At 36.4% G+C, this 22775-nt stretch overlaps 1 protein-coding gene across 3 annotated transcripts in view; it reads left to right on the forward strand.

Moving 5' to 3' along the window:
* HACE1 (HECT domain and ankyrin repeat containing E3 ubiquitin protein ligase 1) overlaps positions 1 to 22775 on the forward strand; it is a 110519-nt gene that overhangs the window by 35738 nt on the left and 52006 nt on the right. For all 3 annotated transcript variants that reach the window (XM_078054935.1, XM_078054937.1, XM_078054936.1), the window contains 4 exons: positions 5635 to 5717; positions 14411 to 14507; positions 15489 to 15590; positions 16665 to 16771. In XM_078054935.1, coding sequence (XP_077911061.1) covers positions 5635 to 5717; positions 14411 to 14507; positions 15489 to 15590; positions 16665 to 16771 — 389 coding nt within the window. The remainder of the gene's footprint in view (positions 1 to 5634; positions 5718 to 14410; positions 14508 to 15488; positions 15591 to 16664; positions 16772 to 22775) is intronic.

The raw sequence follows: 22775 nt of genomic DNA on the forward strand, positions 1-22775 counted from the left end.
TCTCTCTGTCTCTCTCAAATAAATAAATAAAAAATCTTAAAAAAAAATTTTTAAAAGGTATTAATTAGTAGCACTTTTCAGATTAAAGAGATAATGATAAATCCTCTTAAATTTACTTTCTAATCTCACTTTAGGGTAAATCTCAGGAGTGCATGAAAACATTTTGATCAACTGGTTAAGAGCTCTAAAGCTTTGTAGAATTTGTAACTGAATACTGCTATTTTCGCTTTGATAACAAGAAGTGCTGTTCAGATTTACATTATTTTCTAAAAGACAAAAGATTTAGAAGAAAAATGCAGTTTTGTTGTAACTAAGAAATTGAATAATCTTTGCCATGATTTAATATAGATGTGTTGGTTTTGTTAGAGGTAAACCACGATAAAGGTCTTGTTGAAAGGAAGTGGTTTGGGTAGTTGAGAATGCATTTTGACCATTTTATGTCCTTGCAACATAATAGCACTATGAGTTTTTTTATTTTTTATTTTTGAGAGACGGGGCTAGATCTCATGACCCTGAGATCATGACCTGAGTCAAAGTCAAGAGTTGGATGCTTAACCAAATGAGCCACCCAGGTGCCCCAATAGATTTTAAACTACTCTCTGTTCCTATTTAAAAAGGATCAGATGAAAGAAATGAGCATAACAACTCCTTAGGAATTTAATTTTTTTATAACTTTCCTTAGGTCAGCTGTTACTAGCTTTACAATAGCAAAATTATGGTTTGTCTTGGGATATTGATTTTAAAAATCACTTCAGAGTTTGGTATTTAGCTGGCCTATTATATAGTCTTTGGCAAATTTTTCTTCCCCTGCCCTTACCTACCTCCTATGGTATATTCTGTTTACTGTTTATGTAATTAAGTAAAGCATTGTGAACACTTCGGAAGACACTTAAGAGCAATAATAGTATTGGTACTATTACTTCCTCCCTCCCTCTCTCCTTCCCTTCCTTCCTTCCTTCCTTCCACCATTATTAATGTGTATGATGTGATTCTGCAAGGAAAGTACAGAGAGCACTCTATCTGGACCCTTAATTCATTTAGTCTTGTGCAGTAAGCTAGGACCAGTGTGTTACTTGATTTTTAATCTCATTTTTAGAAAGTATGGTAAAACCTAATATTATTCTACATGGATATAATTGACTCCAATTTTTTTGGCCATAAACTGAACTTACTTTTGGTGACTTTTTTCTTTGTTATTAGTTCTTTAAGATTTGTTAATGTGTTAAATTGCCACAAATGGTTGATTATTGTTTTCCTAGAATAACTTGGATTTAAAAATCCTAGCGTTCATCATGGCTCCTTATCTCTGCTTTAGTCACAGTTTGTGTAAATTAGAGTACACATCGGGATTAGATGTTGCTAAATTTATATAGCTAAATATGAAGCTTCACAAACAATATAAAATGATAGTTGAACCCTGCTTAGAGTATATTTAAGCTCCTGAAACTTAAAAGAATTGTTTGACATTGGTATTACATACACTGTCTTTGAAAGAAGTGACTGCATGTTTTACTGAAATTGTAAACTTGGTAAGGAACAGTGTTTACCTATGTTCAGTCAGCTCTCCTGATACCTTTTAGTCGGCATTCAAGCTTTTCATCCAGAGAATTACAGGACAGCCACGCAAACTTAATTGAAAGCTTTTGCAAAAACGTTTCATTGGATTCAGCCTTGAGGCACAAAGGTAGATAGACTAACATTTTAGATTGTATTTTTATGTTCAGAGTAATTTTATTTATTCTAATGTTAGAATTCTCCTTTAATCACTTCTGGGAAATGTGAACAAATAATAGTTCTGTTACTGTAATTTTATTTTTTATTTTTTATTTTTTTTAAGATTTTATTTATTTATTTGAGAGAGAGAGAATGAGAGACAGAGAGCATGAGAGGGAGGAGGGTCAGAGGGAGAAGCAGACTCCCTGCCGAGCAGGGAGCCCGATGCGGGATTCGATCCCGGGACTCCAGGATCATGACCTGAGCCGAAGGCAGTCGCTTGACCAACTAAGCCACCCAGGCGCCCTGTTACTGTAATTTTAGACACAACTGGATAATAATGATTTTTACTAGATGTTATATAATACTTCAAAGTTTTGATAGGTTTAGGTGGACAGGTTTCTATAGAAAAACCTATGTAAACCAGTCATTGATTAGTGAGTTGGCTATTTTTCTTAGTGGATAAGTAATTTGTGCATTGCTGTCAAGTCATATCAGAATTATTTTTAATAAAAGATAAAGATGCTGTTTTTGTTGTTTTGTCTTTTAGCAAGTAGAAATACCACAACTCAGATTTTTACTTGTAATCTTAATATTGAATATCTATTCCTTTTTACTTTGATCATTGTTATTTAGCGAGTTGACGTTGATAAAGTAGATCTGCCTTGGATTTCTTGCTTTGTAATTTTTCAGTGTATTGGGCACAGGTGGTCTTGGTTAGTCACTGCCTTCAATTAAATGACTTTGGAGATTGACCCAAACATTAGCTTTGCACATTAGTTTTCCACTCAGAATATTGTTTTATCACTTGAAGGGTCATGAAGTCTGTTGAAAATGTGTTGTTTCTTCTCAAGGGTTTCTTGAAGCCATATGAAAATTCCCTTTCAATGCTTTTCTTTCAAGGATCTTTCCTAGCAGTTTCTTATACTGTATGGAGGAAGGACCCCCCCCCCCGGTAGATTATCTAGGAATAGGAGAATAGTTTTTTGTTGTTGTTGTTTTTTGCTGGGGGGGCGGATATTGGACAGTTTCCTACTTTAAGAGTAGAGAGAATATGTTTCCTCACAGGATGTATTAAATTTATTAGCACAGTGTCCAGGCACATGTTAAGGTTACTCATATTATTATATCATTATGTATTTTAAACAACTATATAATTTTTGTAAATGCGTAGTATGTTTTTTAATAATTTATTTCTGCTTCTGGGACAACTGGCTGGCTCAGTCAGTGGAACATGTAACTCTTGATCTAGCAGTTGTGAGTTCAAGCCCCACGTTGGGTGTAGAGATTACTTTAAAAAAAAAAAGTCTTTAAGCTAATAATAATAATTTATTTTGCTTCTATGTGAATTGCTTGGTTTTAATTGCATATTAGTATATATTTTCAGTATATATAGTGCTTTCATCTCTCCTGAGCCTTTTGAGTTACAGCTTTTTGTCTAATTTCTATAACAGCTAATGAACATTATTGCTGCTGTCCATCTCATTCTTGTTTTGGGCCATGTAGACACAGCTTCTAGGTCAAAACTCAGAAAGGAGAAGGCCATAATCAAGAGGCTCAAGTAGGCCTTGTCTTATAAAATAGTATTTTTCTTATATTTGAAAGCTGTGCTTGACCACTTGGCCTCAGTTTAAAGGAATTCTATAGCTGATAATAAAATTTTATGTAACAGTGTTTCTATTCCTCTTGGGTTAGAAGTGAATTCAAGTAGTAATACATGAATACTGTATCTTAAAATATTTCACTTTTATCAGAATCTTTTCAATAAACAACGATAGTCCCTTAAACCACCCTTTTTTGTCCAGTCATGAACAGCAGGCAACAATTTTCAGCTCTTTTAGTTTTCCTTCTGGTATCTATTTCCAAATAATATGCTTCTGTTGCTCTTTAACTTTCAGATATCGCTGAATCATTTCTTGTCCTGGTGAGTGAGGATTTAACTCATTTAAATCCTCTTCCCATGCCTTCTTCCCCATTTCTAAAATTAAATTGTAAATTTTGACAGAAAAGATTAGGTGTATATATAGTTAGGTAACTATTGTTTACTGCTGAGTCAAGTAATGAATTATAACATTTTCTGTCTAGGGTGACTATTTTTCTTTTCTTTTTTTTTTTTTTTTTTTAAGACTTTACCCATTTATTTGAGAGAGAGAATGAGATAGAGAGAGAGAGCATGAGAGGGGGAAGGGTCAGAGGGAGAAGCAGACTCCCCGCTGAGCAGGGAGCCCGATGCGGGACTTGATCCCAGGACTTCAGGATCATGACCCGAGCCGAAGGCAGTCGCCCAACCAACTGAGCCACCCAGGCGCCCAAGGGTGACTATTTTTCTTAAAGTTAATAATTGGCTTTGTTCAATTTTCTTTTTATGAATTAGTAATTTTTTGTATATGCTCCTACAGAATATCTCAGGACTATTTTCTACAAAGAAAGATTCATTAGATAGTTATCAGTTCCTTTTTTTTTTGACTTGGGAATTTCTTAGTTTCTCCACCCTTTGAGGTTTAGCCTGGCTACTGGATTTCTGGGAGCCTAGTGGAATGTAGGGGCTGGAAGTTTTCACTTAACTGTGTTCATCATGGCTCCTTATCTCTGCTTTATCTAGGTATCTTGCTTGTCAGTCTAGAGCCTCCCTACTCACTTTGTCCAGATGATAAACCTCACTATTTTGAGACACTGTAGGGAGAGATAGTGGCTAACTCTGTGGCATGGGGAGAAAGGGTCCAGTGGTAAGGTCCAGCTGTTTCTTGTATAGGCTTTCACTAATATTCCTGTTTAGAGCTCTTTGTAACTATTCCTGTCTTAGAAGGTACCTGGTACTTCCAGTCCCTGTATTTTGTATGTGTGTTCTACAGGGAGAATTTGGTGGTGTGTTGGAATCCACGTTTGCAGGCACTTAGACTTCAGCTGCTTTTGATCTGCTAAGTTGGTTTCTATTCCTCCACTTGCTTGCCACTTTACCAAAACTTACTGACTTGTCTCGTATGCTGTTGTGTTCTTTCCTGTTCTTCCTTGTGGGCTTATAGTCTTATTATTTTACTGACCTTGTATTAGATTTTAGAACAGCAATAATGAACATGTGTGTTCAGTCCAGAAGTAATATTAAACAGTGTAATTCCAAAAACTTTTGGGTTTTTACATGTTTTCTTCCTTTTTGCAGGAGAAACCCAAATGAAGATCAAAGGAATAAAACCAGAAGAGATTCTTTTCTTTTTTTTTAAGGCTTTCAGGAGAGCCACATTCTATATATCTAGTTACCAAATATGTGATTTTACATTAAGATTTTATATTAACTTGCTTTTTCTTAGTATGACTCAGATGGTTGCAGAATGAGCTTAGGAGACAGAGTATGTATAAATGAGACTATCAGAGAAACTGAGTTACCAGAAACTGGTTACTGTTACTAGCAAAAGGACTTCTTAGCTTTTCAACATTTTGAACTTTAATAATGATGATTAATAATTATGTTTGAGTTTAAGAAAGTGATAGTTCTGGTACCTATTTTTTGTTGTTAGAGGCAAAATTCTGGTTTCTAAATTCAAATATCTAGAGGAGCTGTGTTAACTTTACTAGCAATATGTGGCTATTTAAACTTAAGTTAATTATTATAAAATAAAATTAAAAATTCAGTTCCTTAGTTATTCTAGCCATTTTGCAAGTCCTTGGTAGCTACGTGGTCAGCGATTTTCTAGAGCCTTCCCGGGTTAACACAGGTTATATTACATTGATAATTCCACATATATTGTTTCTAGAGAGTTAACCAAAAAGTTGAAGAAGTTCAGCCATCATAATTGTCATGTTCCTACTTGTTCTACTTTAAAATTTCAGGTAGTGGCAGGAGCATTCCTCATATCTATTTAAATTGTGATAATTGTGTCTTTGTTTGACTTCTCTGGCTTTACTTTTTGTTTCTTTTTCCTCCAGACAGTGCAGTGCTTGCTAGACAGTGGTGCTGATATTAACAGGCCAAATGTATCTGGAGCTACTCCATTGTACTTTGCTTGCAGGTAGGATATTTTATATTTCCAGATGCTCTCATTAATGTATTTATTGCATTTCCAAACACAAGCATTTCTGTATATTTTCTAAAGTTCTCTTGTTTTCCCACAAATACTGTGCTCACCTAACTGCACAAGGAAAAGCATTTTCTATTATATTGCCAGTGTTTTTATATGTTATAGGTGGGAGCTTTTGATTTACTTGATTATTTAAATTTTAAATTTTAGACTAATTACTTAATAAGTAATGAAAAAAGACATCTCTATAATCCAGTAATTTCCGTAGTTTTCTTTGTTAAGTACTAGGTCAGTTCCAGAGGGATAAACTATTAAACTATGTCTTGGACCAGAGCCATCCATGTCTTTGCTTTCTTTGGATTTGTAACTTTAAAAAAAAAATCTTCGAATTTGTCTTGTTAGATATTAAATTATGCATTAAGTTGTTTTTGTGCTTCTGTCTTGGTTCATTTTCTTGAAGCATGTATTTTGTTCGTTGGTTCATTCATGTAATAAGCAGACATTTAGTTAGCACTCTGTGTGTGCCATATATTATGGCGTTAGTGATACAGTAATAAACCTAAGTCTATAAGGAACTAACAACATAACAATTACACACATACTCCACCCCATACATACACACCCACATATATACATACTATGTTATATAAATGTAGTTTGCAATTAGAAGCAGCTTACAGTAAACCATTGTTTCTTGTCTTTGGTTTAGATTATATGAAGTGCAGTATTTATTTACGCTCTTAAATGCAGATATGGAGTTCTCCAGAAAGCTCCTCTTTTCTTCTTATCCTTTTTTCTGTTACACATCATTTTACTGGAGGTTTGTTTTAGCCTAAAAGACCTACTTTAATTCTTGTTTAGCTTCTCTTTAGGGTCGCTGATGTTACTTTTATTAGACTGCTTCAAATCATCATTGAACAACCTTGAATTAGAATACAAGGACTTTTGGATCTCTAGACTTCTAAATATGCTATCTGAATCCAACCATTTTCTTAAATTATACTTATGTTTTGGTTGCTTGGCTAGAAAACCAGTTCTTTCCATGGCGTCCTGAATTTATGAATAATGTCATTGTTTGATTACCTGAAATCACATCCTATCTTGAGCAGTTATCTCTAGATCAGTCCTTTCTTTGAAGCTTCAGATTTGAATGGCCACCTGCCTGATTTACATCATCACTTGTAAGTCTTACAGAATCTCAGATGTCAGCGTGTCCAAAACAGAGCTTCTGATTTTCCTTTTCAAACCTTGTGTCTACCTTTTCTCATCTCAGTCATTGGTACTGTTATCCTTTCACTTGTTTAAACCAGAAACTAGATCATTATTTTTTTATTTCTCTCTGTCTCTCTCTGACCCTGAACTTGGAATTTATTAGTAAGTTCTGTAAATTCCACCTTCAGAATATATTCTGAATCTCTTCTCTCCAACTCACTGAAATGACCTTAGTTAACATTGTTAGCGCTTGTCTAGAGTGCTGCAGTCGTCACTTAACTGGTCTCCCTGATTTCTCTGTTGTTTCCTTCCCATCTGTCCTTTCCTGAGCAGCCATAGTGATCTTTTATGTGGATTTTTTTTTTTTTAATATTTTATTTATTTATTTGAGAGAGAGAGCGAGCATGAGAGGGGGGAGGGTCAGAGGGAGAAGCAGACTCCCTGCTGAGCAGGGAACCCCATACGGGACTCGATCCTGGGACTCCAGGATCATGACCTGAGCCGAAGGCAGTCGCTTAACCAACCAACCAACTGAACCACCCAGGCGCCCCCAGAGTGATCTTTTAAAAAAAAATGAATTGACTTGGGGCGCTTGAGTGACTCAGCCAGTTGAGCATCTGACTCTTGATTTCGGCTCAGGTCATGGTCTCATGGTTGTGGGATTGAGCCCTGAGCTGGGCTCCGGGCTCTGTGCTCGGCATGGAGTCTGCATGGGATTCTTTCTCTCTCTCTCTTTCTCTCTCCCTCTGCCCCCACGCCATTCTCTCTCTCACTTTCTCAAAATAAATCTTTAAAAAAAGATCAGCTTTTGTCACTTTGTGTTTAAACTTTGTATTTAAAACTTCTCAGTGCCTCTGTTGCATTTCAAATAAAATACGTATTCTGCCTTTGCCTGTGAGACCTGCATGGTCTGACCTCGGCTTAGCTCACTGTTTCCGACACATTGGCTCTCTGAGTTCACCAAATGCAAGGGACTCTTTCCAGCAGGCTTTTCTGCATACTGTTTTTCCTGAAATGCTCTTACCTTGGCTTTTTATGTGGCTGACTCTTTCTTTATGTCACTGCTTAATTGTGACTTTTTAGGAAGGCAATTCCTGACCAGTCTGAGTAGGCCTGTCCCCAAATTTTCTTGCACAGCATCACAGTCATTTTTCTTTTCTTTTCTCTTCTTTTCTTTTCTTTTCTTTCTTTTTTTAAGTAGTCTCCATGCCCAGCATGGAGCCCAGCATGGGGTTTGACCTCATGACCCTGAAATTAAGACCTGAGTTTAAGAGTCTGATGCTTAACCAACTGAGCCACCCACGTGCCCCCCAATTATTTCTTTTATAACACTTTGTATTTTGTAATTGTTTACTTGTTTATAGTATCTCTCTCCTACTAGACTGAAAGGTCAGTAAAAGCAAGAATTTTATTCACCACTTTATATTCAATGTGTAGTTACAGTGGTTTGCATTTAGATGCTTAGTAAATGTTTTTGAATGAATGAATTGCTATAATTACATGTTTGAGAAGTATCTTCTATAAAATAATGCATGTATAATAGTTAAATGTAGGTATATTAGTGTTGTGCAGAACGTGGATATTCTTATGGTTAGTCTGAGCATAGAGGTATGGTAAAAGAGTTTTTTAGAAGTACTTTCTGTTAGTATTATATTCCCATCATTAACTTTTATTTCTTTAATTTTTTTAAGATTTTACTTTTAAGTAATCTCTACACCCAACATGGGGCTCAAATTCACAACCCCAAGATCAAGAGTCGCATGCCCCACTGACTTAGCCAGCCAAGCACCCCTCCCATCATTAACTTTTATTTTAGCAAATATTAGATTTCTTTGAACAGAGATAGTTAGGCAAGTCTGATTAAAATTGAAACAAGAAAAGAAATTTATCATTGTAGCAGGATGATAGATATAGAACATGGTTCATTTGTAGGCAGACTTTTTTTCTTTAAATTTTTATATAAATTCTAGTTAGTTAATATACAGTACAATATTGATTTCAGGAGTAGAATTCAGTGATGCATCATTTATGTACAACACCCAATGCTCAACACGACAAGTGCCTCCTTAAAACCTATCACCCATCTAGCCCATCCCCCACCCACCTCCCTCTATCTACCCTGTTTGTTCTCTATTTTTAAGTCTCTTATGGTTTGTTTTCCTCTCTGTCTTCCCCCGCCATATGTTCATCTGTATTGTTTCTTAAATTCCACATATGAGTGAAATCATATGGTATTTGTTGTAGGCATACTTTTAATTTTATTTGTGATATCTAGATATAGGTATACATTAAACATATAAATTATTCCCAGTGTATTCTCTCTGATAAGTGAAAAGGGAAAGGAATGTGGGAAACAGAACAAGTTGACCCTATAGACAAATTAAATTAAAAAAAAAAAACCTTAATGTAAGTTTTTATTGGTTGAGAGGTATTACTAGATATATCATCATATGCTTTTTTAAAAAAATTCTGGATTACATTCCAAAAGTATTGAGATATATAGGAGAAGGAGCCTTGGAATCAGGGTTCAAATCTTGGCCCCAAAACTGTGTAACTTAAGTCAAGTTTCTTGACCTCTGAAGCTTTTGTTTCTTTGTTTACGAAATGGAAATGCTGCTATTTGGCTTGTGGGACTATAGTGAGAATTAAATAAGATGGCTTATAGAAAGCATCTGGCAGGGTATTTTGCACTTAGTCGTTAGTAAGTGCCTACTAAACTGTAGCACAGTTCTCCACTCCTCAGTGAGCACAAAGTATGGTTGTCCTCAGTTTTATTGCTATACAAGATTTCTATTCTGAGAAATAGGATTCTTCTTTCACCATACAGACCTTTTCGTTTTTTTTCTTTTTGTTACTTATATTCTCATTCTGAGCCATATTTAATTATGTAGTGCTGCTGTGAATGAGTCATTTTCAAACTGATTTTGACTTAAAATTATGACAGGAACTATTTCCCAGCCACTTTTTTCCTCTAGGCATTTTGCATAATACATAATTCATTAGCTTTCTTTCATGTGTACTATAGGCACACAATGATTCCCCCCGTCCCACCCCCATTTTTAGGCAGCTTTGTTTTTAGGACTTTTTTTGGGGGGGCGAGGGAGAGGGGGAGAGAGAATCTTTTTTTGTTTGTTTTTAAGATTATTTATTTGAGAGAGAGAGATGAGCGGCAGAGGCAGAGGGAGATGCAGACTCCCTGCTGAGCTGGGAGCCTGATGTGGGACTCTATCCCAGGACCCTGGGATCATGACCTAAGTGAAAGGCAGATGCTTAACCAACTGAGCCACCCAGGTGCCCAGGAGAGAGAGAATCTTAAGCAGGCTCCAAGCCCAGCATGGAGCCCGACACAGGGCTTGATCTCATGACCCTGAGATCATGACCTGAGCCAGTGTCAAGAATCAGATATTTAACTGACTGAGCCACCCAGCCGCCCCTATTTTTAGGACTTTTTTTTTTTTTAAGATTTATTTATTTATTTTAGAGAGAGCCAGAGAGTGAGTGCATGGAGGGGAGAGGGACAGTGTCTTTTTTTTTTTTTTTTTTTAAGAGAGAGCACGAGCAGGGGAGAGGGAGAGAGAGAAGCAGACTCCCCACTGAGCAGGGAGCCCGATGCGGGGCTTGATCCCAGGACCCTGGGATCATGACCTGAGCCAAAGGCAGATGCTTAACCGGCTGAGCCACCCAGGTGCCCCGAGGAAGAAAGAGTCTTAGTGCAGAGCCCATTGCAGGGCTTGATCCCATGACCCTGAGATTATGACCTGAGCCAAACGAAGAGTTGGTTGCTTAACCAACTGCACCACCCAAGCACCCCTAGGACTTTTATATAGTATTTACAAATGCCTCAAGTCTTTAAATTGCTAGATTGGTTTTATTTTCAGTTGTATGCTTCCCATTCCCCTGAGTTCTTAAATAAAGGTTTGGATGTATAATGATTTTCAAGTATTTTCTATATCTGGGATAACTTTTTTCTATTAGGAAAAGTGAGGGGGCGCCTGGATGGCTCAGTCGTTAAGCGTCTGCCTTTGGCTCAGGTCATGATCCCAGGGTCCTGGGATCGAGCCCCGCATTGGGCTCTCTGCTCAGCGGGAAGCCTGCTTCTCCCTCTCCCACTCCCCCTGCTTGTGTTCCCTCTCTTGCTGTGTCTGTCTCTCTGTCAAATAAATAAATAAAATCTTAAAAAAAAAGGAAAAGTGAGAGTTAGCTGGGATTATATAGATACAGTAAACTAGTGAGATGTTTATGTAATTATAGACATCTGCAGTAGAGAAATAGAAAAAGGTGTGATTCTGAACATGGATTTGTAGCTACTGCCAAGCAACTTCTTTCAGTTCACAATCAAAGCCATATAAAACAGCCAGAGACTCAAAATTGTAAACTTTAGAATAGGAAAGACTATTAGAAAATACAGTCTCTTTGTTTTATAAGTTGTTCCAGAAAAATACTGCAGTATATGTGCTATATGCACTTTAGCCAAGTTTTCAGATCATATCCTTGAAAGCCTAAAATTAGGAGACTGAAGGTGCTTGAAAAATCACTTCTAAATGCGTTAGAAGTACTATAGCTTTCTTATTAAATCTTTGCCAACTTAGTTTCCAGAGAATGCATTGGCATTTCCTTGAAGGGACTATTATCTCAATCAATATAAAAAAAAAAAATAGTTGAATTATAAAGAATATTTGTTCACTGGGCAAATTTTTGCAGTTATTTGGACTGAAAAATCTTTTATGCAACACTCTGAGCAGTTTGTTATAGATAAGTCTTTTTTTTTTTTTTTTTAAGATTTTATTTATTTGACCGAGAGAGACACAGCAAGAGAGGGAACACAAGCAGGGGGAGTGGGAGAGGGAGAAGCAGGCTTCCCGCTGAGCAGGGAGCCCGATGCACGGAGCCCGATGCGCGGAGCCCGATGTGCGGAGCCCGATGCGGGGCTCGATCCCAGGACCCTGGGATCATGACCTGAGCTGAAGGCAGACGCTTAACCACAGCCACCCAGGCGCCCCTGTTATAGGTTAGTCTTAATGTCGTGCAGTATTGTCGGTGAGGCACTTGAAGCCCTAATCGGGTTATGCAGATTTTATATATATTTTAGTTCTTGTTTCTTGCTTTTAATTTATTTTTGAAATGAAATGTTACCTGATTGTAGATGAGATTTTAATGTAGTTTTAGAAATTACTCCAGTTTTCTAAAAATGTCAAAATGGTATTCTTTTTCCTTCATGATAATTATCCTTTTTGCTATATATGATAAATAAAATTATTTGGAGACTTTGTAAAACCACATATATTCAACAGTGTCCCATTTGTACATGGTGATCTTGTCTGTCCATTGTGTGTGATCCCCATTTTATTTTTCTCATAGCATGTATCCCCTTGCACCTTGTACCATACTCTCTTGAGTACTAAATTGTTTACTCTTTGAGGGCAAACTCTGTTTATTCATCTTGGTTGAATAATATATAGATGAAAGATTTTGGAGTTAGACTGACCTAGATTCAAATTCTCCTCTGTCATGTAACTGTGATCTTGAATAACTGTGGTTTTCTCAAGTCATGGTTTTTTCAACTGAAAAATGGAATGAATACTTATTTTATAATAGTGTCAGGATTAAGTCAGACTTTGTACAAAGAACTGAGCATTATGCTTGTCATTTAGTAGATCCTAAATAAACTGTGATTCAGGTCTTTTTTTTTCTCTGTAGTACACTACTTTACTTAATGCTTATTTGTCAAATGAATGGTACCTGAAGTTAAAAACTATAATTCAACATATGTATTGAATATATGTTATAAGCCAACTACTGTGCTTGGTGCTATGGAACAAATATATTGTGAAGAAGTTTATAGTTTAATTGGAAAGATTGGACACATGGATATTAAATAATTATAGAAGAAATGTCATTAAAGTTGAACAGACTAGCTTTGCAATTTTGGGTTTTTCAGAATCAAGCGTAGTAGCAAAGATAACACTGTCTCTCTAAATAAATTAATAAGTTAGTTTCTTTTCACTTAGCTTTCATTTTTAGGTATTACAAAGAATAGAATGGTGTTAATTGTAAACTCTTGCTGTTAGCTTTAATATATAATGTGTTGACCAGTACTCCCAGCTTAATGACAAATGATGCTTGATGAAGACTTTTCTTGATGTACAATAGTAAAACTACCTACTGTTGCTTTTGGAAAGATTGCTGATTTATTTGGTTTCTTGGTTTTCTGGAATAAATTAGGCACTGTTCTTAAGCCAGTTTTGGCCTCTTGATATTTGTATTAAGCTAAGTAATCAGTATGACAATAAAGTATTGAGAGAGTGATATATCTATAATATCTGCCATCACATTCATAGTAGGGTTTATTAAACTTAAAAAATTTTAAATTGTTTAATGCCATTTGGTTATAAATTACACTTTATGCAGTGTCATTTTGTGGTAAAGAATGAGTGGTTTTTTTTTTTTTTAACTCTGAGAAATCTGTGTGTCTTTCTCTTTGGGAAATGACATACTGGTTTGGGTGTAATGGTATCGTAGAAGAGTCTTGTTTTGGAAGACAGGGATCTGAGTTCTAGTTTCACCTGTGCTTGAGTTAGTAGCTTTTGTCATCTACAAAACAAATTTTTGATTAGATACTCTTCTAAACCGTATGACTTCTTTGGGCATTTCGTAAAATTAACTTCAAACTGTAGTGTCTGTGGATTGTAACTTTATTTTTTATTGTCTAGAGTATCTTGGATCAGATTAGCTCACTGAATAATGAGACCTAGAGTCTAGTGGTTACTGTCTTCAAATTAGCTTCCTCCTAGCTGAAAGAATGATGGTTACTAATTTTACTCCTACTAGAAAGAGAATAAGTAGAATGGGCATGTGGATAAGAGCATTGTTCATTCTAGATCAGATTAAATAGCTGTCAACAGAAGCCAAACTGAGTGGGTTGATAAAATGAAGGTTGAAAGCTAGATAGTATTTTTGGATAATTAATCCCTACCCTTCCCTCATTCTCTTATTTTGATAGTTGTATTTTCTTCTTCCTTCCTTCCTTCCTTCCTTCCTTCCTTTTTATTTTTTTGCCAAGTATTAAAGTGCCATAAAATATACTCTTGTTTTGAATATTGAGGTTTTTTTTGACTAAGAGGTCTAGAGACTTGGATGGGTGTGGTAGGAAGAAGGTTGGAAATGATTGAAAGAAAAAAATGGAGCATAAGCCTGAATAGTAGCTGTTTATCCCTAAATGTTATGATTTATTGTAGGTAATGTGTTCTAAGTTCAATTCTAAGATTTAATAAGTCAGTTTCCTATCTACGTGATGAAGGTATGATTTAACATTGGGAAATGTTTTCCTGGATGTTGAGGATGTAATTCAGATCTTCCTCTCAATTTTTAAAAATTGTTAGTCTTCTCTTGATTCATATTGACTGTCCATAATTGATAGAGAAAGACTTTAAATTAAAAAAAAATTTTTTTAACATGGTTTTACTTCTGTACAGTCACGGTCAGAGAGACACAGCACAGATTCTTCTGTTACGAGGAGCTAAATATCTGTCAGATAAAAATGGAGTAACGCCTCTGGATTTATGTGTACAGGTATGTTGTTAATGTATATTCTTAGCCCTTTACTTTATAATAGAGACTGAGACTGGTAAAATCACCTTTTTTCCTCAAATGAGAGGGTGGATGCAAAGATTTTTATTCTGTAAAGAATATGATTTTTTTTAAAGAATATGATCTTTTAAAGGAACTGTGATAGTATAAGAAATATATATTGGTCTTCATCTCAGTTCCTAACACAAGAGCTTCTCAGGCACTTGGAATCTCCAGAGTGATAAGAATGTCTTTTTGTACATTAATGAGATGGCTGGTGGCTTAAAGCCTCTGATAGCTTCAGGATGGGTGCTGATTGCCTGGAAGCCAGTCATGTGACTCCCAGGGAGGTGAGAGGGACTGGAGGTTGAATTCAGTCATCAGCGACCAATAATTTAATCGATCATGCCTATGTAATGGAACTTCCATAAAAACCCTGTATACAGTGGGGTTCTCAGGGAACTTCTGGGTTGGCAAACACATCAAAGTTGTGGGATGGTGGCATGCCCAGAGAGGGCATGGAAGCTCTGTGCCCCTTCCCACATACCTTACCCTGTGCATCTCTTCCATTTGGCTGTTTCTGAGTTGTATCCTTTATAATAAATAAAGTGTTTCCCTGAATTCTGTGAGCTGTTATCAAACAGCAAATAGCAGATTATCAAACCTGAGGGGGTGGTTTATGGGAACTCCTGACTTAAAGTTGGTTAGTTAGAAGTGTGGGTGGCCTGGACTTGTGAGTGTCTTCTGAAGTGGGGGCACTTTTATGAGACTGAGCTCCTAACCTGTGGGGTCTGTGTTAACTCTGGGTTAGCGTCAGAATTGAATTAAATTTTATGACAGTTGTTGTCCACAGAGAGTTGGAGAATTGCTTGGTGTGGAAAACCCACACCTTTAGTGTCAGACTGGTGTGTAGAGGAAATAAGTTTTCCATTAGGAACTTCTTTTGAACCTAGATAATTAAAAAAAATTTTTTTTTTTTTTTAGGGTGGCTATGGAGAGACATGTGAAGTATTAATTCAGTATCACCCTAGGCTTTTCCAGACAATTATTCAAATGACACAGAATGAAGATCTCCGAGAAAACATGGTAATGTAATTGTACTAGTAGCTTGTAAATGAACAGGTTTTTTGTTCATGTTTGGCATATATGGCATTTTAAAATGTGCCTAGTAATTTTAGTATTATAAATATTTTAATGATTCAGATTTGCTTGTCTGCGTTATAGGAAAGTATGTGCTGCTATTAATAAACTTTGTGCTGCTATTTAGCCCTATGAGTCTTCTGCCCTCAGGGTCTTTGTTTTGTTTTTAAAGATTTTATTTATTTATTTATTTTAGAACGCACACATGCGTTGGGGGGCGATCAAGGGGAGAGGGTGAGAGGTAGACTCTCAGGCAGACTCTGCACTGAGCCCAGAGCCAACCTGGGGCTTAATCCCACAACCCTGAGATCATGATCTGAGCTGAAACCAAGGGTCAGATGCTTAACCAACTGAACCACCCAGGTGCCCCGAGGTCTTTGGTTTTTACTTAAAATAATTGGAATTTTCCCCATAGGTAGGGGAAAATAATCTCAGGAGGAATATCATAATGTCATTGGTAATCGCTTGTTTATTGAGCTCTGTATTATAATAGCTTTACTCTGAAAAATTGCAGTTTATACTTCTCTTATATTTTAGAAGTTTGGAATTAAATTTCTGTAAATGAACTTGGTGATTTCTTTTTTTTTTTTTAAAGATTTTATTTATTTATTTGACAGAGAGAGACACAGTGAGAGAGGGAACACAAGCAGGGGGAGTGGGAGAGGGAGAAGCAGGCTTCCCGCTGAGTGGGGAGCCCGATGTGGGGCTCAATCCCAGGACCCTGGGATCATGACCTGAGCCTAAGGCAGGCGTTTAATGATTGAGCCACCCAGGCGCCCCTGAATTTGGTGATTTCTATCTATTTGCATTTTTCATTGCTTTAAAAACTGGGTGATTTTGAAAGGATTTTATGTCATGTCTATATTAGCTTTTGAATTTATGCAAGGCAAAATAACTGTAAAGGACTTGATTTCAGCTAATTGGCTTTGGGATACTTTTTAAACTAATAGGTATATAATTTCTTGACAAAGTTTAGTGGATTATTGTATAATCACATTTTTTTATTTGTAAAAAATTTAGTTGCGGCAAGTTCTGGAACATTTGTCTCAGCAAAGTGAAAGTCAGTACCTAAAGATTCTAACAAGCCTTGCTGAAGTTGCCACAACAAATGGGCATAAACTGCTTAGGTAAGTGTTCCAAAATATAAGCAAATCAATAGGTAGCAGTATCTGTCACCTTTGTCTCCTTTCAGGCTTTTCTGGGAATGGTTTATTTTGTTTGATGTTTTTGTCAGTGCGAAGGTGTTTTAAAAATTTGCTGATTTATTATTGTTTCGTTTTAAAAGACCAGGGCAATCAACTATTACTGAGAGACTTTAGTTTCTCTAGAGGGACTAAAAGTAGAGAGTTACTTAAGTGGATTTGGACATAAGTGTCTAAAATCCTATAAAATGATAGATTAGTCCTAAGTAAATCGTACATGAAGAATAATCAAGAAAGTTTAGGAGTCTTTTTTTTTTTTTGGTCCTTCCCCCAAGAAAATAGTTTAGGAATGTTGATCACTAATTTATAGAACTCTGTGTATGGGCTACTGTTCAGCCTCTCAGTATACCCTCATGACCCCTTATAAAGTTTTTGCCCTAAACTGTCCCCCTTCATTCAGTTCTTTATTCTTTCCAAAAGATGCTATGGTTTTAATGGCTCATTGCTATATCCATGGAGGTAATGCCTTTATATTACTTGCATTTATATGTATTGTATTTTCCTGCAACTATACTTCACTGTATATGGTTAGCTGCCCCAATTAGGAATAAACAGCCCCAATTAGGAATAAACAGCCACTTAGGGGCACCTGGGTGGCTCAGTTGGTTAAGCGTCTTTTGATTTCGGCTCAGGTTGTGATCTCAGGGTCATGAGATTGAGCCCTATTTGGGTTCCATTCTCTGTGTGGAGTCGGCTTCGGATTCCCTCTCTCCCTCTCCCTTTGCTTTTCACCCTGCTTGTGCTCACGCACACATGTTCTCTTTCTCAAATCTTAAAGAAGGATAAACAGTCATTTAGAAATGGTTAATGTGTTTTTTCTTAGCTTATAAATTTGGCCTACTTCTAATTTGGATGCTTTCCCCTTTGCAGTTTTCTTTTCACTTCTCTTAAGACATTGACAGTCTTAGAATGGGTCACAGTCTTCTCTCATCTCTGTGGTTGCAACTGGAGTTTCTTCCTCCCAACTCCATGCTGTTTTTATAAATTGGCTACATTGTTGAGTCCATTATGATAGCCCTTTGTTTCTGTCTTCCTTCAGACCAGAATCACACTCTGTACTGTTTATTTAAAAGGATCTTTGCTAGGCCCCTTACCTTTCATGATACCAGGGTCACCCCCTTGTGTTCTTTTATCCATTACATCTTTCTTCAGCATTTCTACTCACTATAGCATTTCCTGTTTTTTTTTTTTTTTTTTTTAGTTTCTACCTTTGAGACTACTTTAGGTTGTTTATCGAATTCATTGAATTTCAGCTTTATATAATGCTCTTGTTTTATTTAGTCATTTCTATTAATCCATTTATTTGATGAGGACTTTCTACAATTCAGACATACTAAATAAAGGCATGGCTTGGGAGTCAGCCAGACTCAGGTTTAAATCCAGATATCACTATTTGCTGTGTGATCTCAGCAAGTAACTGTTTTGAGTTTACCTTTATCATTTACCCATATATCTAATACATGTTTCTGAATGCCTGCTATCCACCAGGCCATCTGGTAGGTGATTGTGAATAAAACAGATAAGATCTCTCCCTATACTTAATTTATAGCCTGGTCAGGATTTTAGTTCCTTGTTGGAAAATGGTATTAAATATCTTCTTAATGAATTATAAAAATACAATGGTAAGGTACTATAAAGTGCCAAGCATATTGTCTCGCACATAGTAGAGATGATGATGATGATTATATAAATGGAAAAATCCCGGAGATAATGATTATGGTTATTATAAATAGTCTACATTTCTTTCTTTCTTTCTTTTTAAAGATTTTATTTATTTATTTGACAGAGAGAGATAGCGAGAGAAGGAACACAAGCAGGGGGAGTGGGAGAGGGAGAATAGGCTTCCCGTGGAGCAGGGAGCCCGATGTGTGACTCGATCCCAGGACCCTGGGATCATGACCTGAGCCGAAGGCAGACGCTTAACGACTGAGCCACCCAGGTGCCCTCTTTTTTTTTTTTAAAAGGTTTTATTTATTCATTTGAGAGAGACAGAGAGAGCACAAGTGGGGGCAAGGGACAGGGAGAAGCAGACTCCCCACTGAGCAGGGAGCCTGACGTGGGGCTCGATCCCAGGACCTGAAGGCAGACGCTTAACCAACTGAGCCACCCAGGCGCCCCAGTACTCTACATTTCTTACATTAGAAAACTGACCTGTTTTTTTCTATTTAAGTCTTTGTCCTATTTTTTGCTTTTCCACAGTAATGAGAAAGCCTCTGTTTTTATGTATTTATGTTTTTAAGTTTACCTTTAATACTTATTAACCAGGCACTAGCTAAGGAACATTCACATTATTTCATTTAAACCTCACAGTAATTTTGTTATTTAGGTAGTTATTTCCATTTGACATAGAAGAAAACTGAAGTTTAACCATTTACCAAGATAACACATAGAAGAACCAGGATTCCTATTCTCACTCATAGAGAGCAGATTCTGGGTTACAATCTAGCTCTTAAAAGTAACAAGGAGATTAGTGGAATGGAAGTAGAATGGGAAAAAGGGAGCCATGACCATAACAGGTTTTAAAACAATTTTGCCAATATGTACTTGCCTCACTGCTTATAGTGCTACTTTTCGTATGCTCTGTGAAATCTGTTAATTATGGCCATTTTGGGGCTCTAAGTATCTTTTTTTTGAGATTGGTAGTGAGTATTGGTTATTAGTATTTTATTAGAATTTATTGTATTGTTTACTCTTTTGGGAAATCCTGTGTTTCTCCTTTATTCTCGCACTTCTACCGTGCTCACCAGATGTGTGGGTTTTTTATTCCCCATACCAAGAAATTCTTTAGACATCAGCTGGTGTACAGTTTAACTCAGCTTTGACAATTGTCCATCTAGAGATATATCAGATCTCATAGGTTAAGGGCTCATTCCTATGAGACTGCTCCCACTTTCAGATGCCAATTGCAAGTAGTAGGTCCCCAGGTTACCCACACCTTCTGTCTGACTTCACTTCAAATCAGAGGTTCTCATGACCTCTTTCCTCTTAGATTTGGAAGCTCCCCGAACCCCGTATTTTGGGCTTTTTGTGAAGGCTTTATCTTGTAGGCATGTTGGTCATTAACTGCATTTTCAGGCCCTCTCCCCTTTTTGGAGATTGTGGTGTGGCGCTGGAAATTCCAAACTTCTAATCATGACTTCATCCAGGAGCCCACAGAGAGTCACCTGAGTAGAACAAAAGACATTGCTGTCACCCAGGAAATTACAAAGGATTTAGGAACTCTATGTCAGGAAATGGGGTCAAAGACCAAATATTAGGACAAAAGATGCTCCTAGTACTCTTATCACTTAAGAAATTATGAGGGTTTTAGGAACTCTGTGCCAGCAACCAGGAGTAGAGACCAATATATATGTTTTCTATTATCTCACAATTGCCAATGTAGAGGCTTAAGAGGATCTCAAATATAAATTATTCTCCTCTGCCAGTTTATGTTTCATGGTACTTCAGCAAATTGTCTCCCTTTTGTTCATTCATTTGTGAATCATTTTATGTTTCTTAACCCACAATGTGATATAATTTTGGCCACATACTTTAATAGAAATTTTAATTAAGGAAACTGATTCAAATATGTATTTAGTGATAACTGAGATGTTATTTAGCTTACTTTTGAAAAAGCTGATAGCCTTTTGTCTAACTGATTCTAGGAATATTTACTAAAGATAATAAATATCTACTGAAGGCCCTTTTGCACATAATGTTGTGTTTCACTAAATAAGTTAGTTATCTTGCTTTCTGTATACTTTTGATTAAAGATAAAGATAGTTATCAGTGTGCAAATGAACAGAGAAATTATAGCTGTTTGCTTAGTGAGACACTGAATGAAAGTATACTCTTACGTAAACCAAAGGTAAGTATATCGATGGGGCTTTGCATTAGGAAACTAATGTTAAAACTTTTACATTGAGACACCTCACGGCTTGGGAAGAAATTATCATTTTATAATCAATTGGAGAAGGATATAATGAAGTTTGGATTTATGATCTTTTTGTTTAATACTAAAGAGATATTTCACTGGTTGTAAAGTGAAAAATAACATTTTTTAGATCCAGTGAATCAGCTTGGAAGAAGTTTAAAGGGTACAGTAAATAAAATTATTAAACTGTATTAATAATTGATAGTGATATTCAGATTCCACTGTGTAAGAAAATACTTAAGATAACTCATGATATGTGTCCTAGATCAGGTACTTAAATCTTTATGTATATGGTAATTTTACAGAGGAAAGTCAGATTCACCTCTTTCTCTTGGAAGAATTTGAGTCATCATAGTTAACTTTTCCAAGAGTCACAACACAAAGAAGGAAATAGTTTCAGCCAAACTACATTTCTATTTTGTCATTCTCATCAATCTTAGGATATAAAATTAGAAACACTTCATAAAGACAAATACGTAAAAATCAGTACAAGCTAAAGTAGTAATTCTATACCCATTTGATTCAAAGTTACTAAAGCAAGTTTTGCTAATGTGATAGAGCTGTTCCAATTCAATACAGCATGGATAGCAGTAACTGTTATATTTTACTAACACTTGTAACTGATAGCTAATTTTTATTGACTGTTTTTTAACAATTTCATTATTCTTACAATGAGAAACAACATGAATATTGAAGTGAAAATGTCAGAAAATTTTGGGTTCACATGTCACCAGGATAGAAAATACCCTCTATTTGGCACTTACCACACTGGAATACTTTTAGCAGTAGGCATTTGCTATTTCCACATTATTAATTCCTTTTTTTATTATTATTATTGATGTGTAGTTGTCATACGTTATATTAGTTTCAGGTGTACAAGATACACAGTGATTCAGCAGTTCTGTACATTACTCAGTGCTCACCATAAGTATAGTCACTATATGTCACCATACAACGTTATTACAATATTATTGAGTATATTCCCTATACTGTACTTTTCATCTCCTTGACTTATTTTTATAACTGGAAGTTCGTACCTCTTAATCCCTGTTATCTGTTTTGCCCATCTCCCCATCAACCTAATCCTTGACTTTTTTTTCTCTCAAATTTTTTTTATGTTATGTTAATCACCATACATTATTACATCATTAGTTTTTGATGATTCATTGTTTGCGTATAACACCTGGTGCTCCATTCAGTACGTGCCCTCTTTAATACCCATCACCAGGCTAACGCATCCCCCTACCTCCCTCCCCTCTAGAACTCTCAGTTTAATCCTTAACTTTTTTTAATGTTAAAGGATACCTAAAAATATCGTAGAGGAAAATTTTAGTGAGCTAAGTAAAATACACTTAGGGAAAGATAGGGTAAGCTTTGATAATTAATGTATACAAAGGCAATCATACCATTCTGCCCAAAAGTTTATGTAACTCTTTACTCTGCTTTTGAGCAACTGTTGTAATACAAGATAACTGATTAGAGGGGCTCCTGGGTGGCTCAGTTGGTTAAGCGGCTGCCTTCAGCTCAGGTCATGATCCCAGGGTCCTGGGATCAAGCCCCGCATCGGGCTCCCTGCTCAGTGGGAAACCTGCTTCTCCCTCTCCCACTCTCCCTGCTTGGGCGCCTGGGTGGCTCAGTTGGTTAAGCGGCTGCCTTCGGCTCAGGTCATGATCCCAGAGTCCTGGGATCAAGCTCCGCATCGGGCTCCCTGCTCAGCGGGAAACCTGCTTCTCCCTCTCCCATTCCCCCTGCTTGTGTTCCTGCTCTCTCTGTCTCTGTCAATTAAATAAATAAATAAAATCTTTAAAAAACAACAAAAAAAAACCCCCCAAAAAACCCAAGATAACTGATGTTAGAGATTTCAAAATAAAACCACCCCCTGAGCAATAACAACTACTTTTTTTAAGATCTGTCATTAGATTCAGTAAAGATTTAGCCTAACTCCTACAGTTTCTCTGTGGAGGGGTAGTTGATTGATATTTGTAATGATGAACAATCCCCAGGCACTATAAGATT

The sequence above is a fragment of the Halichoerus grypus genome, chromosome 9, assembly GCF_964656455.1.
Source record: "Halichoerus grypus chromosome 9, mHalGry1.hap1.1, whole genome shotgun sequence".
NCBI lineage: Eukaryota > Metazoa > Chordata > Mammalia > Carnivora > Phocidae > Halichoerus > Halichoerus grypus.